We start from the raw sequence: 17,251 nt of genomic DNA, 5'->3' as shown, positions 1-17,251 counted from the left end.
TGCTTTGGCAGCTGTATAAATACCAGGGCCGAGTCAAATTTTCTCAGAGAACATATTTCTGACATAATTTTCTTTTATGAGCTCCTCTCCCCTACTGGAGAAATTCAAACATCTCCAGAATATTTGGTAGAATATTTGGTAGAATAGCCTCTCTCACGTTGCCTTCCATGGTCTCTAGACACAACTGTTTTAATATTGTTTAAAGTATATCTTTAGGTTCATAGTAGAGTAGCCACTTAAATTTTGGTAAAACTGCTGCCACCTCGGGGAAAAGCCCCCAAGAGCCGCGCGCTCTTTAAAGGGTGTGTGGCTCCTGCGGGCTTTGATTGAGGAGGGAGAAGGAACTGACTGGCCGCGTCAGTCCTTTCTCCCTCCTCGGGGAAAAGCCCCCAAGAGCTGCGCGGAGCGTGTGTCTTGGGGGCTTTTCCCGCCTGCCTCCCGTCTGCATTCGCTCCATAAGACGCACACACATTTTCCCTTACTTTTTAGGAGGGGGGAAGTGCGTCTTATGGGGCGAAAAATACGGTGTTGAAGGCCTCGTGCAGCGGTGAAGCACGCTGATCGGGCGCCTGGGGTGGCGCATGTGCCCTGCGCCCAGGGGCGGGGCCAGCCAGGGCAAGACGCTCAGCGGGGTCTCTGAGGAGTCTGCCTTCCTCCTTCCACTCAGCCGCCCTACAGCTGAGGGGGGAGGCGGCGGGCGGACCATTTGGGGCAGCGTGCAGCCTGCAGGCGCTCAAGCCACCACATCACTCTCAGAAGAGACACGTGGCTCAGGCCTGCTGTGAGTGCTGCCCGGCATTTTGTCACCCCCCTCAGTGGTGACACTCAGGGCGTCCCACCCCCACCACACACCCCTTCCTCCACCCCTTCTCACATGATGATGGTTCGCATCCCCGCTCCTCCACATACAGCTATTGGGTGACCCTGGGCTAGTCACATTTCTCTGAAGTCTCTCAGCCTCACTCACCTCACAGAGTTTTTGTTGTGGGGGAGGAAGGGAAAGGAGATTGTTAGCCGCTTTGAGACTCCTTTGGGTAGTGATAAAGCGGGATATCAAATCCAAACTCTTCTTCTTCTAAAAAGAGAAGTGCCAGGAGACAAGCGCTCTGCGTTTTTCCATCCTCTCCCCTAAAAGCCGTCCCCCTCCCTGGAGCATGAGAGCTAATTAAGGTCATACTAGTCACCATTATTATTTCACATATGGGGGGTGGGGCAGAGCTGCAAATGTGTTTGTGTTATTGTGCCTGCAGCCTCATTTTCATGTGGAAGGTGTGTGATTTCAGGTGCCTCTTTGCATGGAACTGAAGTAGCAAATTCACAGTGTGAGGATTTTGCTTTTGATGTGATAAAAGGTACGGATTAGCCTTTGGTGTGTCTAAAGGAGTAAGCCTACCGACAGGGCCCTTGCAGGCACAGTTCAAGGGCGGAGATTCCGACTCCAGTGTGTGTTTGTTCTTCAACTGATGTGGAAAAAGAAACAGCATTTATTTGCAATTAAAAAACAACAACACTGTAGAGCAAACAACACTGTAGCACAAACAAATGGAGGTAATCTGTTTAGGTGAGTAGAGAAGGAGGGAAAATTCAATTCAGTTTGTATTTAAAGCCAAAGCTATCAAATTCTCACTTTTCAAAACAATTTGCAAGTCAAAACACAGCTATCCTTCAAAAGACATACCCAAATTTTGCGATGCAATTCTTCAACCAACCATTGTTGGGGGAAGTGTGCAAGATGTTCTTGAAAATAACATACAAATATGCATTAAATTGGGGGAAATTGCTTGCAAAAATGTGCGCATTGGACCAAACTGCATATAAACACGTGTTTATTGTGAGAAATACAGACTTAAATGCTGTTGAATTTTCATTCAGATTAAAAAAAAATGCAAACTGTTGCAATGTGGATTGTGAAAAAGAGAAACTTATGGAACCGAAATGGACCGACCCTTCCATCCCTAGTAGTGAGTAGATAGATGCCTGTTGTGACCCACAATGCTTCTAGATTAGAATCCATGAGAAAATCAATTTAGTGAGACTTGCCAAGGAAGCGTGTAAGGGGATAAAAGTCTATTTTTCAAGCTAATAAACCATGAGCTAATGAGTTGCTTGGACTGGATTATAGGCATCAAGAACCGTGATCCACAGTGCGGACATCACATTCCAAATGCTGGAAGACTGGAGGAATGTGGACCTTAACAGCATTACCAAACAAACACTGTACACCATGGAAGACTCGCGGGAGGAGCACAGGAAACTTATAATACAATGTAAGGATATAAAAACCCTCAACTCTGATGAGAGAGGGCAGCTCTGGACCTCATGGCAAATACAGAACGTGCCAAAGTAGTTGCTCTTTGACATCAGCAAGACTCCTCCGTGCATCCTAATCTGTTGATTAAAAGCGCAAAAGACAACAAGTGGCTGGCAGTAGGAAGATCCTTGGGGAAAGAGCAGCTGCTTAACCCTTTCCCTCCCTGCCGTTGGTCCACTCAAATTTCCTCCCTACTCTCAGCAGCTCTCCCACCTGCAGGACAGAAAGAGAAGAGGAAGTGAGTCAATTACATAGGAGAGTCTAAAATGCTTATATTCCTTCTGCCTCTTCTAATGCACTTTTTAAAATTTATGTAAGCTAAGTACAGGACCCAGATGTGAGATAGTGTCTTGGAAATGGCGCCAAATGCAAAATGGTGACTCAGGAGGTGGAGTTTAAGTTTTCTGGAAAACCATATTAAGCAAGAGAATACGATGTAGTAACTCCCACTCTGTGCAATGGGGCCTACTCCCAGGCTGGTGTATTTAGAATTGCAGGTTTAATCACATTTTATTTTCCTGCTGTGTTTTAAATGGACTGTTGCTCTTGTTGGTTTTGAGCCACTTCGATCCATTGCAAAAAGCAGCCTGGAACTTTTCATAAGCAAAGCCATTGCAAATACATATGTTTAAAGTTTACCTCCCTGTGGCAAATCTGAAAGATGGCATTCGTCTTGTAGATAATATCCAGTAATCTCTTTGAAGTCATTAAATATGACGGTTTTGTAGGTTTTGATAGGAAATAGCTTGCCTTTTAGCTATGGCAAATAAATAAATGTTGCTAGCATCAGTTACGTATTTGTGGAGCATTTACTGATGGGAAGGCCGTCAGTTGCTCTTGGGTTCCAATAGCATCTTATGCATTTCTAAATCAATTTCATGCATGACCTTCTTTATCAAAAGGGTCAGAGCCTAGCTTTCGCTCTTGGAAGAAAGACGATCATTGCTGTGTCTCTAATTTACTTATAGGCAGCCACCGCTGGAAAAATGGGGGGGGGGGGAGTGAGGGAGATCAAACGCAGCAAATGTTTTTTGCTTTTCCGTGTTTTTAAAGAAAGAACAGCACGTTTTAATAAAGTGAAGAAACTGTCAAAAAAATGGTGCGGAAAACAAGGAGAGTGTTACCGATTTCCCCCTCCCCATTTTCCTTCAGTAAGAGGGCAACAGTAATTTATTATTTGGATTTGGGTTTTCTTTCTGCCAGTATATCAAGAGTTCGATCACCTTCTGGAAGAGCAGTCGCCCATTGAATCCTATGTAGAATGGCTGGATTCCATGGTGGACAGATGCGTCGTAAAGGTCAGTAGGAAAAAAGAATGGTGAAGTGTGGAGTGTGGAGCTCTGTGTCCAGCCATTTCCTTTCTAAAAACAAAGCTACAGCACATGGTTAGCTAGGAGAACGCTTAACCATGTATCCTTGTTCAGATGACATGCTAAGCCAGACCTTGGCTTAGGTTGGTGCCGCAGTGAAAATGACCAGGGAGATGCAAAGCAGCTGTGAGCTCCTCTGTGACAGCAGTTTGCGTATGCACACATTCTCACTAACCCATAGTTTGACTTATCTTGTTGTGTCGCATTGTACTGGTGGGCCAAAAAAGTAGCTCTTGTGGGTGGCCTTGACTCCGAAAACGCTAACGATAAAAAGTGATTACTAGTTGCCGGCTTTCAAGTGTTGATTTTTAGTTATTCTGCTAGCAGAAAGCCCACCAAACAGCTGGAATGTAGCTACGGCTGTTGCATATATATCTGTGCACATGCTAATTTTTGACCCTTTGCTTCCAGGCCTGGTAAATATGGCAGTTTCCCCTTTCCTTGATGCAAGGTGTCCTGGTTGTTTGGCATGCAAATAGGTCTGAGATGAGCATGACAATTGGTGTGATGATTGTTGGTGTCATGGTGGCACTTCTGATATCCCCAACGTAGGGGAAAGCAGAGGGAAGGGGCACTTGTGGTGCTCTCCTCCTCTGGATGAAAGATTGGAGGTCCCCCAAAGACAGATTCTCTGTTCCCTCTCTGCTTTATGTTAGCATCTCTCCCACCCACACCAGTGAAATAATTCAAAAGGAGAAGGTAGACTTGCAGACTTTTATTTTTATAAAAAATCTGCTTTATAACTATTCATATGAAATTACAATTGGACGTAGCTATCTAAAAAAGAAGATAGCAGAACACATGCAATGTTGTCCTTGGCTGGCCGTAAGTAAGTACAGTGATCTGAATCACATCCATTTCTTTTCATTGGCAGGTAGCTGCTAAGAGACAAGGCTCTTTGAAGAAAGTTGCTCAGCAATTCCTCTTGATGTGGTCCTGTTTTGGCACCAGGGTTATTCGGGACATGACGTTGCACAGTGCTCCCAGCTTCGGTACTTTCTCTTCCTATCATCAGTAAAAATATTTTTAGAGAACAATTTAAAAATAATAATAAAAACAGGAAGTGGAATTAAGATTTTCAAAATATGCAATCTAGCTGTTTTGTTTTCCAGAGCAAAAAGCTCCCCCCCCCCCACCTTCATAAGGATCACCAATTACCAAAATTTGGTCTGCTATCAAAACTGCTGCCGCTCAAGTGGTTACCTGATTTGCTCATGGAACCCTAAGATTTAGACTACCATTGAATAGTGCCCCATACTCAATTTCTTTCTGCATTGCCACGCACAGCCTGTTGAGTCAGCAAGCTTCAAACCACTGCCCATTCAGTTCTACTCAAAAGAAGAGACAGAGGACGAAAATGGCAATAAATGTCTAGTTCCCAGAGTTTCCACCTGTTTCCTCACCCTTTCTTTTTCTGGTAGTTGGTTGCAAAAGAAAAAAGGCTTAGTGAGGCTAAAAGTAGATGTTTAACTGCTGTCAAAAGAACACAAGATGAGCCCTGCTGGATGAAGCCAGTGTTCTCTTCTCAGAGAAGGAACATAACACTCTGCAGATCTGGAGAGGTAGCTCTCTAGTAGCAACTACTAGTTACCCTTGCAGTTCAACTGAGTGGGGAAGGAAGCAGATGGGAGAAACCAAAGCAAAGCAAAACAAAATTCCACTTCCTCTAGTCTGATCCCAATTGTGTTTGGGCTTCCCTTTCATAAAGTGACCGATGGAAGGACTACATAGGACCAATGAGTTTCTAAATGCAATGGAGATTTCATTAACTGTTTTATGCTCATGCTGTTTTGTCATCAGGATCTTTTCACCTTATTCACCTGATGTTTGATGACTACGTATTGTACCTGTTAGAATCACTCCATTGCCAGGAAAGAGCCAATGAGCTCATGAGGGCAATGAAAGGAGAAGGAGGAACAGGTAAGCTGCTTCATTTGCGCTTAAGAACATAAGAGGAACCTCCTGAATGCTCCTGCCATTGGCCCCTCTAGTTCTGTATCCTGTTCTCCCAGGGGCCAACCAGATTCCTGTGGGAAGCCTGCAAGCAGGGCACTCTGCACACCTGCAGTTACCCGCAACTGTTATTCAGAGGCATACTGCCTCTGATGGAGGAGGTAAAGAAAAGCCATCAAGGCTAGTAGCCATTGAAAGTCTTGTCCTCCATGAATTTGTCCAGTCATTTTTTTAAGCCACCCAAGTTGGTGACCAGCCCTGCCTCCTGTGGGAGTGAGTTCCATAGTTTATATGCTGCATGAAGAAGTACTTTTATCTGTCCTGGATCCTTCATCATTCATGGTTGTCTACAAGTTCTAGAGTTAGGAGAGAGGGAGAGGAACTTTTCCCTTTCCACTATCTCCATGCCAGGCATTTTTTTTTTAACTTCTATCATGTCACCTCTTACTTGCCTTTTCTTTAACCTAAAAAGTCCCAAATGCTCAACCTTTACTCACAGGGGAGTCGCTCCATCCCCTTTAACCTTTTAGGCTGCCCTATTCTGGACCTTCTCCAAATCTACTATACCCTTTTTGAGGTGGGGCGACTTGCATCACTATTAAGCACAAAGATAAACTAAGTGGTCCATTGGGGAAGGGCCTTAGGTCATTGGCAGAACATGTGTTTTGAATGTAAAAGGTCTCAGGTCCATCTCATGTTAGGGCTGGGAATGACTCCAACCTGAAACTCAGGGGCCAGAGGCTGTTACCAGTCAGTGTCCACAATCCTGAGTGGGACAAATGATCTGACTCAGTAGAAGGAAAGCTTTCTATGTTCCTAAATGCATCTCCTCAACACTATTCTGGTGGGATGAGGGAAGCCACAACTAGGAAACCTACTTTCATTTGTGATACACATGCCCCATAGTTATTCTTCATTCATACCACCTACTTATTTTTTAAAATCACAGTGTTGTAGTAGAAAAACTACAATAGTTGTCGTTGGTGTCAGATCTTACAATATACAGGATTCAGTGCTTGGCAAGGTGGGCCATACCTTTCAACCCAACAATAGTGGATCCTGAGTAAATCCTTACTATTAGTAGTACAAGTAGTAGTAGTAGTACAATGTAGTAGTAGTACGATTGAATTTTGAAGTCCATTGTCAAGGTACTCAGAGCTTCAGATTTTCCCTCTCTAGAGAGAAGCGCTGAGCCAGGCAGCTGTTCGGGAACGCCATAATCCTAAATGTATGTGGACAGGCCATGCTTGGTTTGTGATCAGACACTCCACATAGGCTTTGAGAAAATTTTCTTTTATTATGACTTCACAGGTTCTTGGTCTGATCTCTGGGGCAAACTAAGGGTCTTATTTAGAATCCGCTGGAAGAAGAATAGTAATCTAGACATTGTTATTGAAGTTTGACATCCTTTTAACAGAAAGGAAATAAAAAAGGAAAGGCGGCATGGTATTTCAGCATCTGTTTCTTCCCCCCCACCCCCACTTCTTTGCAGTGGAAGTACGAGAAGAGATAATACTGGCAGAACCAGTTCCTCCAAGTCCTTCCCCAGTGCCTTTCTCTCCAGCTAAATCTGCCACCTCAGTGGACGTTCCATCTGCACCCTCGCCTGTAAGCAACCAGTCTCCGGAGTATGTTGCCATAGCAACGACAACAGGTTGGTAAGGCTGAAGGTGTCTGACTGGTAGTTCACTTTTCAGTAAGCTTCAAAACCTGAAAAAGCATGGTTGTGTGTTTGCTGCTCATTTACAGCGAATGAAGAAGATGGATCTTGCTTATGACGTCCAATCAGGACAGGGCAATGCTCAAATTACAGGAGGGACAGGGGGAACAACGTTATTTTTTGGGGGTGCCCTTAGCTACTGTCTTTGAAGGCCATGTGATGGGGGCATGATTTTGACTCAAGTCTCCCCTGTCATCATTTGAGTACTGGAATCCCACCAGAGGGGGAGTGTGTCTGGGAGACTAGCTGAAACGGAAAAATGGCAGGCAAGGAAAGCATTAAGCACCCCTTCTCCACACCACTTCTTTGCTCCAAATTATCCCCTCCACAACTTGCTTTTTATTTGAAAAGCAGCTGCACGAGTTCTGTTGCTGCACCTTTGAAATCTTCTCTTTCTGACCTTCAGCCCTTTATCTGTGCAATAGATCAATACTATAGAACAACTTTGCAGGGCTGTTGTACCTCTTGTAGGGAAGGCCCACACCTCAGTGGTGAAGCACGTGCTTTGTGTTTCATAAAGTCCCATATGCAATCACTCCTGGCATCACCACTTAATGGGTTTTTAGGTAGCAGCACTGAGAAACTCTTCTGCCCAGAGCAGGCTTGCTCAGCCTCGGCCCTCCAGATGTTTTGAGACTACAATTCCCATCATCCCTGACCACTGGTCCTGCTGGCTAGGGATCATGGGAGTTGTAGACCAAAAACATCTGGAAGGCTGAGGTTGAGGAAGCCTGGCCCAGAGATTTGCTAATGCCGATTAGTTGGACCATTGATCTGACTGAGTCTGAGAGAGCTTCTTCATGGAAAAGAAATGGGCTGCATAGACACCATACATTTCAAGCACATGGCTTCTTCAAAGAATCCTGTAATTAGCTCCCTCATAGAGCTGCAATTTTCAGTACCTGTAACAAACTTAAAATCCCCAGGATTCTTTAGGGGAAGACATGTGATTTAATTGTTTGACATATACACAGCCTTGCTGAAAGAACATATATGAATCACTCTGAATGCATGCGAGTATTATATAATTGTCAGTATTATTAAGATTGGTTCCGGTAAATTTAAAACTGAATACCTTTGTATAACTCGGAAGCTAATCAGATTTTATTCCTAACAGATTGCTCTTCCCTTCTTTCCGCTTCCATTAAGACACTGCTGCTTATTGGTAGCATTAACTATACATGTTAACTCTAAAGCCCGGCAAAGTACAATTTCTGGAGACAATCAGTGACACACACAAAAAGGCAATTAAATCCTCGAGTTTACATGACATCACACTCCCTAAAGGCAAGCCATCGCCAAATTGCTCCGTTGTAAAACATCTGGCAAGACCCAGCAACCTTTTCCCCTAAATCTTTTTGTTGAACTTCTGCATTCTGAAAAGGGATAATTAGGCCTTAATTCTTTTTTAAATTACAAAGCCTCGATTAATGATTGCTCAGACAACATCAGTTCTGGAACAAAAGCAATGGCTATATGGTGTTCTCTCGCCCTGCTTTCTATAGTCCTGGGATTACTCATTTGCCAGGTTCATTGTCCTTTGATGGGCCTGAACCCCTTTATAGAAATCATAAAACTTCATCAATGGATAACTAATAATTTTGCTGCCTACTTATCAGTGTGTCTTCTTGTAGTAGGCAGAATTGGGCTCAATATACATTACAGGTTGTGATCCTAGAAGCACACCTGGAAGTTCTACTAAAATCATTTGTAGATAAAGGTCATTTCTTGTAAAGGTGCTTAAGATTTGTATGTCACGAAGTGAAATCACTCCCCAAAAGGCATTGGGGGAGATGTTCAATTCAGTCCATATTTTAAATGCAAATCTACCTATTTTGCACTTTCTGAAACAATGCACGAACCAAAACCTTCCACCTTTCGAAATCTGCACCTTTCTGAATTTTGAAGTGCAGTTATCCAGCCAAGTAACGTGTACAAAAATGCATATACCAGCACAAACTGTGCATATTAGTGAAAATCATATACACAAGTGCATTCCATTAGGGGAAATTGCTTTGCATGAATGTCCACACTATGGGAAATGGCAAACAAAACAAAAAAGTGTGATTAAGAAAGATTCACACTAAAATGCTGATGAATTTTCAAAATTAGAAAAGTGTGCAACCGGGAGAAACAGGAATTTGTATATTCAGCCATTCCCTACTCATGAGGGGCAACAGGTAATTGGCTCCATATTCTAAGGCACTGTTTCGTGTCTGGTTGCATATCCCAAGATACTGACTTGCACCAAGATCCCAGTTAGTTGACCCCACACACCTGGCATCTGCCACATTTGTAGTGCTTGCATATTTTAGTGGAGGTTCACAAAATACATGAATGCTAACTGGATCTTTCTATTTTACGCAGGGGCCATGCAGTCTTATACATGGTCTCTCACATACACTGTAACAACAGCTGCTGGGTCACCTGCTGAAAACTCTCAACAACTGCCTTGTATGAGAAACACTCATGTGCCTCCTTCATCGGTTACACACAGAATACCTGTTTATCCACACAGAGAAGAACACGGGTAGGTCGCTTAGCATCAGGTTCATCCACTGCATTTTTCAGCATAGCTAGTGAATAGAGTAATTGAACAGCCATGCTTGCATTCCCAGGTTTGTTTCCTGGTGCAGCAGATACAAATATGTATGGGGGGTAAAGAAAACTATCTCTTTTGAAAACAGTAATATCTGTATTAAGAGACGCAGGTGGCGCTGTGGGTTAAAGCCTCAGTGCCTAGGACTTGCCGATCGAAAGGTCGGCGGTTCGAATCCTTGCGGCGGGGTGCGCTCCCGCTGCTCGGTCCCAGCGCCTGCCAACCTAGCAGTTCGAAAGCACCTCCGGGTGCAAGTAGATAAATAGGGACCGCTTACCAGCGGGAAGGTAAACGGCGTTTCCGTGTGCGGCTCTGGCTCGCCAGATGCAGCTTTGTCACGCTGGCCACGTGACCCGGAAGTGTATCCGGACAGCGCTGGCCCCTGGCCTCTTAAGTGAGATGGGCGCACAACCCCAGAGTCTGGCAAGACTGGCCCGTACGGGCAGGGGTACCTTTACCTTTACCTTTAATATCTGTATTATCAGATATACCAAATGTTCACCCTAAATTAGACTGTATGTCTAAAGGGACAGATTTGTTGCATGTCTGTGTGTATTGTAGAGGGCCTCATCAATATTATTATTATCATCATCAATAATCACTTTCTGATACGTCATTGCTCATGTCAAAGTTCCATCTATTCCAGTATCTTGCTTTCTACAGTAGCCAAATACCTACATGAAGCCTATAAGCAGGAGATGAAGGCAGTAGCCTCCTCCTGCTGTTGATACCCTGCAAATAGTATGCAAGCACAGAAGAATTTGCTGGTGGATTGTGCCCCTTTTCCATTTGTAGATGGGGTAGAGATTTGGAACTTTCCACCTAAGGTACGACTGGGACCTCCAGTTGTGGTTGGACTACAGTCGCCATCATCTCTGACCATTGGCTGTGCTGGTGGTGAGGCGCCTGATGAGAGTTCAAATCCAACAACATACTGAGGGCCAAAGGTTCTTCAGCCTTAACCTAAGGAATAAAAATGTCCTAAGGGCATTTGCTTCCAGGTTTCAGCCATGGTGGAAGGAGTACCATGAGTATTTGCAGGGCCAGGCCCTGAGCGCAGTGAGGAGTTGCAGAACCAGGCCCTTGCTGTGTTTGTCTTGGGGGAATCAGGTATGGCCTGGCAGGTGTGGCCAAATCAGGAGATGTGCAGTATCTGGAGATGTGCAGTATCTTTCCCCTGGTTCTTTGCCATAGCAATGTGGTTTATACCCTGCTGTTGCCAGTTCCTGCTTTTGCTCCTGATCTTCTCCAGTTCCTGATCCTGCTTAAACGCTCCTGTCCTTGCTCCAGTTCCTTCTCCTTTTCCAGTTTCTTTTCCTGCGTTCTTTTCCGTCCTCCATTGAACTGCTACTATTGTTACCATCCGTACCTTGGTCCCAGCATGTCATATCTGGACTGCTGCCACCTACAACCCGGACCGTGACACATGTGGTGCTGAAGCTGGCAAAGCCCTAGTCCTAGTGGAGTAAAAGTGATAGTAATGGATATGTTTTGAACATGGAGAAGGAAAAGATAAAAGATGGTTAAGAGAAAAGGAAGGGAGGAAATACCTTAAACACAAAACAACTACAAAGCTACACTATGCTCTGGTGTAAAAATGCAGTGCAGGTATCTTGCAGCCAACCCTAACCATGTCTATTCATGGCAGTAAGAACTACTAAATTCAATAAGACTTACTTCCAGGTCAGTGTGGTTAGGATTACAGCCTTTATAGCACATGAGGCTTTTTAAAATATAATGCTAAGGATCTTCTGTTTCTTTTTAGGTACACAGGGAGCTATAACTACGGCAGCTATGGAAACCAGCACCCCCACCCAATGCAGAGCCAGTATCCATCCCTTCCCCACGACACCACTATTTCTGCACCCCTCCATTACTCTGCTTATCACAGAAGCTCTTCGCAGGTCAGTTCCGTGGTCCGAGTGCTGATCCTTTCATTATTGCTTAGGATTTCACAAACAACTCAAACAGACCAAGATTCAATATGACGGCTTTTATTTTTTTACAGGGGAGACAGTAAAGAATTCCCCATTTTTATTTATTTGAGCTTTTGTATCCCGCTTTCAAAAACCGGAATTCCAAAGACAGCTTTAGTATTTCCACATTTCCAAATCAGTTACTCTCCTTTTGTTGAGATAAAACATCACCTTCAGTTCAATAGGGCATGCGCAAGAGATCCTTCCCTCAGATTGTGTACCCTTCATCCTCTGCTCCCATCTGTAGGTAGGCATGGAGGAGAATTTTGTCCATTTTGCCTGCATTTTTAGGAACGTAAGAAAACCCCTGCTAGATCCCCTGCCAATGGTCCATCTGCCAATGGTCTGTTCTCAGGGTGCCAATTGGAAGCATTCGAGCAAGACCTGAGCACAGTGGTGCTCTTTCCACTTGCGATTCCCAGCAATTGGTATTCAGAAGCATCACTGCCCCCATCAGTGGAGGGAGAATTTTTAAGTGAACCAATCTAATTCACACCACCTGGACTCATAAGCAAGCAAGCAAGGAGGTTGGGCCATGACAACATCAGGGCCTGCTCCACACAGATTATGTCTTCCTCACCGAAGGGCCAACCTTGTTTTATTTCAGTACTTTAACATTGTAAAATGCCTTGGGAGAAAGGCAATATATAAATGCAACAAATACGTCTTGTTAAGGCTGCTGTTAAATGCACCCAGGAGGAGATCCAGGTAGCGGTCCTGACACACAGGACAAAAAGATCCGGTGAAGCTGAAAAGGCTGTACTATATGTAACCCACATACACATCAATCCATAAGCATAGAAAAGAGGAAGGAGCTAAACATTGAGATCCTAGGCAATGAGAGAGACCATGTTACTTGTGGATCCTAAAAGACCCACTGCTCAGGATGCTGAGAAACTATTGTGAGAGAGTTTTTCTTGGGGATCTAGATTTAATTTTGCAGGTGTTTAATTTTTGCACTTATTGATATTATGTTTTTTTTATCTTTATTGCTAGGCCTAATTATGAATTATGTGGGGTTGCGTAATCTCATTGCATATTGATATGTTTCATGTATTATTTATGGCTGCTTAAATTTTGTATTATTTTTGTAAGTCTTCCGATGTTGTAAACTGCCTTAAACATGGCTTAACTATCAAAAGATAGCAAACATCACCATGATCCAACATCACCCTGAGGTCACCAGCAGAGTTTTCATTGATTTTGATGGATGTGGGTTAGAGTCTATACTATTTTAAAAGCACTTTGAACACTTTTCAGTGGTTCCAACAAGGGACAGAGAAGCAATAGAGACAGAAATATGTTTATATGCCTCCATCCATTTAAGATTTATCCTAAGTCTGCCCTGATTTTGCAGTGCAATTTTAAATGTAGTTAATAGACCTTTATTCTGAAGGTGGCTGGATGTACGTTATAACACCACAACAAGACCAAGATGTTGAGAGTACATGTTGATGTACATTACAAGGGCAATAGCACGCTTTCCAAAGTATGAGTAAAATCAGCATAAAGTTAGAGCCGCATTCAGAAGGAAAATATTTTGCTGTTTGAACAGAGACACCTTTCACCTCTTTGCATAATCAGCCGGCAAGCTGAAGGACAAGAATAAAGGGATTATTATTCAGCCTGAAACTGAAGGAACTCAGGCTTCATTGGGTGGAGGAGACACTTAAAATAGTATTTTCTGAAATAATAACGGAAAGAAACAGAGCTAATTTTAATTTGGGGCGTAGGGGGAGAAAGAGCCTTAACAATAATCGGCTTAAAGTCACCCCAACTTAAAGGGGTTAGTGTTTCTTGTCAGGTCTCAACAGCGTGGTGGTGGCAAGAGAGTTGACCCAGAAAATGGTAATTTCCTGTGAAGGGCTCTCCAACAAATGTCGCCTTTATATCTGGCAAAGATCACTAGGCCCCAGTGTTTTGAGATCAGCATGCTTAAGCACTCTTCATTAAACCGGATGCAAAGTGTGAAAGGTGATTCAGGCAGCATGGGCCGGCATCCGCGCAGATGGCGAAGCTTTGGACACTCCAACAAGGCTGAATAGATGCTTCATTGGTTGAGCTAATAGTCAGGCAGGGGCCAAGGCGGACTTTAAAAATATTGTCTCTCAATGGTCTCTTCACTAGAAGGAAAAAGAAGTCACTGACTCATTTGCAATTAGTTGACCCACCATTACAAATCTTTCCATGTTGGGGATTCAGCCGTCACAGATTTTATTGTAAAAATAGTCGATATTTGGGAGTCCGTATTATTTTTGAGCAATTATTCTTTTTTATATTCATGACACATTCATAAACACAGCTGCATCTGGGGGTATTTGGCCACACAGAGAAGCAACACACTGTATTCCTGTCGTCGCCCCCCCCCCCCCTGTTTTTGCAGTCATTTATTAGCCCTTCCTTTCTGGTCAGGCATGCTCACATTGGAATGTTAATGAAAAGTGGAAAGGCAGATCAGCACGCCACACCAACAACGCATTAGGAAGTCTGTTCTTCTCTGTGCCAAATGGCACTGCCAACGAGACGAATGAAATGTGGCCCATGGCTAGCCTAGGGCTTCATAGACTTAGGCTGCAGTCCTAACCATATCTGCTCAGGAGTAAGTCCTATGGAACTCAGTGAGACTACTCCCGGGTAAGTGAGTTTAGGATTGCACTGAACTTGATGGGTCTTATGGGTAAATGGGGTTAGAACTGCATCTTAGACTGGAGCCACGTCTGAAACTGTGGTGCCAGGTGTCCTGCCTGCCAGAGGGCTGAGCACACTCCCATCTGATGAGCTCAGGAGTAGATTTGTGGTTCTTGCCTATGAGCATCTCTATAGATGTCTTGCCTTCGATGCTTTACAACCAGACCCAGACTCTTCCCTATTCAGTGGTTCCCCCTCGTGCAATTCCGGTTGTGTGATCACAGAGAGTGTGGGCATGCACCTTGCCTTTATTCCTGTAGCCTTTCACATGTTCAAACTGAATTCCTTCAGAGGGGAGGCTGACCTGCTCATTCTGGCTTCCTGTGCAATTTGAAACCCTGTACCATTGGGGGTTCTAAATCGCATGGGGAGCCAGCACAGGTTAAGTAGAGATTTATTGTATATTAATCTATTATTATTAGTTAAAAATGCATTAGGCTAGCTTTGTTGTACCTGATTTTTGTTAGTGCAGGGGCTGTTGGTTGACAATAATCAGCTACACTACAGCTAAACATCAGGAAGAACTTTCTGACCGTAAAAGCTGTTTGACAGTGGAATGGTCTCCCTCGGGAGGTGGTGAACTCTCCTCCCTTAGAGGTTTTGAAGCAGAGGCTGGATGGCCATCTGTCGTGGATGCTTTAGCTGAGATTTCTGCATTTCAGGGAGGTTGGACTAGATGACCCTCGTAGTCCCTTCCAACTCTACAATTCTATTATGCTACTATGAACTACATGAAAATGGACACTGTGCTGACAAAATCCGTGAATCCCTCTTTGAGGCTTGTCATTAAAAGGGCTTGCATTTTCTTTTCCTCCAAAAAGTGTGCGTGCCTAACATTTTTACAATGTCATTTCATCTAGTACCCCTTCAACAGCCCGTCGTCCCGGATGGAGCCGTGCTTGATGGGCAGCACCCCAAGACTGCATCCAGCCCCAGTGACTGCTCGCTGGCCAGAAGTGCCCTCCGCAAATGCTTGCTACACAAGCCCACCCATGCACTCCACGAGATACGGAAATTCCAGTGACATCTACACGCCGTTGACCACACGGAGGAATTCCGAATATGAGCACATGCAACACTTTCCTGGCTTTGCCTATATCAATGGGGAAGCCACCACAGGATGGGCAAAATGAAAATGACTTGGTAAATAGTATCAGCCTTACATATTTAATAAAGACAGACACACAAAAACTTTTCAATGCCTGGCTTGTAGGTTAACAGAACTCCTACATGGGCCTTTTTAATGGCTATGAAGATTGAAAAGATCCTGGACACGAAAGTATGAGTAAAGTAGAAAGGTAAAGGACCCCCTGGATTGTTAAGTCCAGTCAAATTCAACTATGAGGTGCGGCGCTCATCTCCGCTTTCAGGCCGAGGAAGCCAGCGTTTGTCCACAGAGAGCTTTCCAGGTCATGTGGCCAGCATGACTAAACCGCTTCTGGTGCACGGAAACGCTGTTCACCTTCCCACCGCAGTGGTACCTATTTATCTACTCATGCTAGTATGCTTTCTGTTATGTACTAAGCTTGGATCCTAGAACAATAGGCAGGTAGGGGTTCCTGGTTCTGGCTCTTGTTCCGGGGCTGCTGGCTGTTCCGGGGCTGTTGGGTCGGGCGCTGCTGGTCCACTCGGTCGTGGCTCTGGTTCCTGTGGCTGCTTGGCCTCGGGGGTCACCTCTGGACTTCCTAGTTCTGCCTCCCTTACCTGCTTCTTCTGCTCTATAGGCCTCACCCCTCTGCTGTCCCCTTGGGATTCCTCTGCCCAGCCCTCTTCGCGGTTTCCCCCCAGGAATCGTTGCTGTAGTTTATCACAGTGGTGGCGCCAGGCTTGCCCCCCACCGTCGTCGCCAGTGAAATATACTCTGAGTCCTACAATGATTTCATGCTCTCTATTGCAGCTTGTAAAACAGTGATTGAATTTCCCCCAAAACCTCAGGCTTTTATGTACAGCACATTATTTACACAATGAGACCCAACTGATTGGCTTACAGGAGAAGACCCGATCAGGCTCCAGGAGGAAGTTAATCAGCCTATTAGGCTGGTAGGATCATAGAATGCAACAACTGATTGGCCTGCAGGAAAAGACCAATTAGGCTCCAGGAGGGAAGCAGAATCAGCCAATCAGACAGGACTCATTGTGTAAATAATGTACATAAAAGCCTGAGGTTTTGGGGGAAATTCAATCACTGTTTTACAAGCTGCAATAAAGAGCATGAAATCACTGCAGGACTGAATATATTTCATTTTCAAACTGCTAAGTTGGCAGGAGCTGGGACAAAGCAATGGGCGCTCACACTGTCATGCAGATTTGAACTGCCGATCTTCCAATCAGCAAGCCCAAGAGGCTCAGTGGTTTAGATCACAGCATGACCCGCATCCCTCTATGGAATACAAATGGGGTAGTATGGTGGGTTACTCCAACCAAGCAAGATTTTACTGCTGCTATAAAGCATGGTTATTTTGGTGTTTTCTACAGGTGTCATAGGGACGCGGGTGGCGCTGTGGGTTAAAGCCTCAGCGCCTAGGGCTTGCCGATCGAAAGGTCGGCGGTTCGAATTCCCGCGGCGGGGTGCGCTCCCGCTGCTCGGTCCCAGCGCCTGCCAACCTAGCAGTTCGAAAGCACCCTCGGGTGCAA

At 44.6% G+C, this 17,251-nt stretch overlaps 1 protein-coding gene across 3 annotated transcripts in view; it reads left to right on the top strand.

Moving 5' to 3' along the window:
* The window catches only part of RFX4 (regulatory factor X4), a 62,467-nt gene extending 46,658 nt beyond the window's left edge, over positions 1-15,809 (top strand). For 2 of the 3 annotated variants that reach the window (XM_081928252.1, XM_081928253.1), the window contains 8 exons: positions 2,123-2,267; positions 3,515-3,609; positions 4,556-4,673; positions 5,482-5,601; positions 7,127-7,288; positions 9,722-9,884; positions 11,719-11,857; positions 15,478-15,809. In XM_081928252.1, coding sequence (XP_081784378.1) covers positions 2,123-2,267; positions 3,515-3,609; positions 4,556-4,673; positions 5,482-5,601; positions 7,127-7,288; positions 9,722-9,884; positions 11,719-11,857; positions 15,478-15,750 — 1,215 coding nt within the window. In that variant the 3' untranslated portion in view covers positions 15,751-15,809. The remainder of the gene's footprint in view (positions 1-2,122; positions 2,268-3,514; positions 3,610-4,555; positions 4,674-5,481; positions 5,602-7,126; positions 7,289-9,721; positions 9,885-11,718; positions 11,858-15,477) is intronic. The other variant, XM_081928254.1, reaches the window with a different exon arrangement.
* Positions 15,810-17,251: the final 1,442 nt, after the last annotated feature.

The sequence above is a fragment of the Podarcis melisellensis genome, assembly GCF_964234715.1.
Source record: "Podarcis melisellensis genome assembly, chromosome: 10".
NCBI lineage: Eukaryota > Metazoa > Chordata > Lepidosauria > Squamata > Lacertidae > Podarcis > Podarcis melisellensis.
The sequence above is the reverse complement of the archived record's forward strand: the minus strand, read 5'-3'. Positions and strand labels throughout refer to the sequence as shown.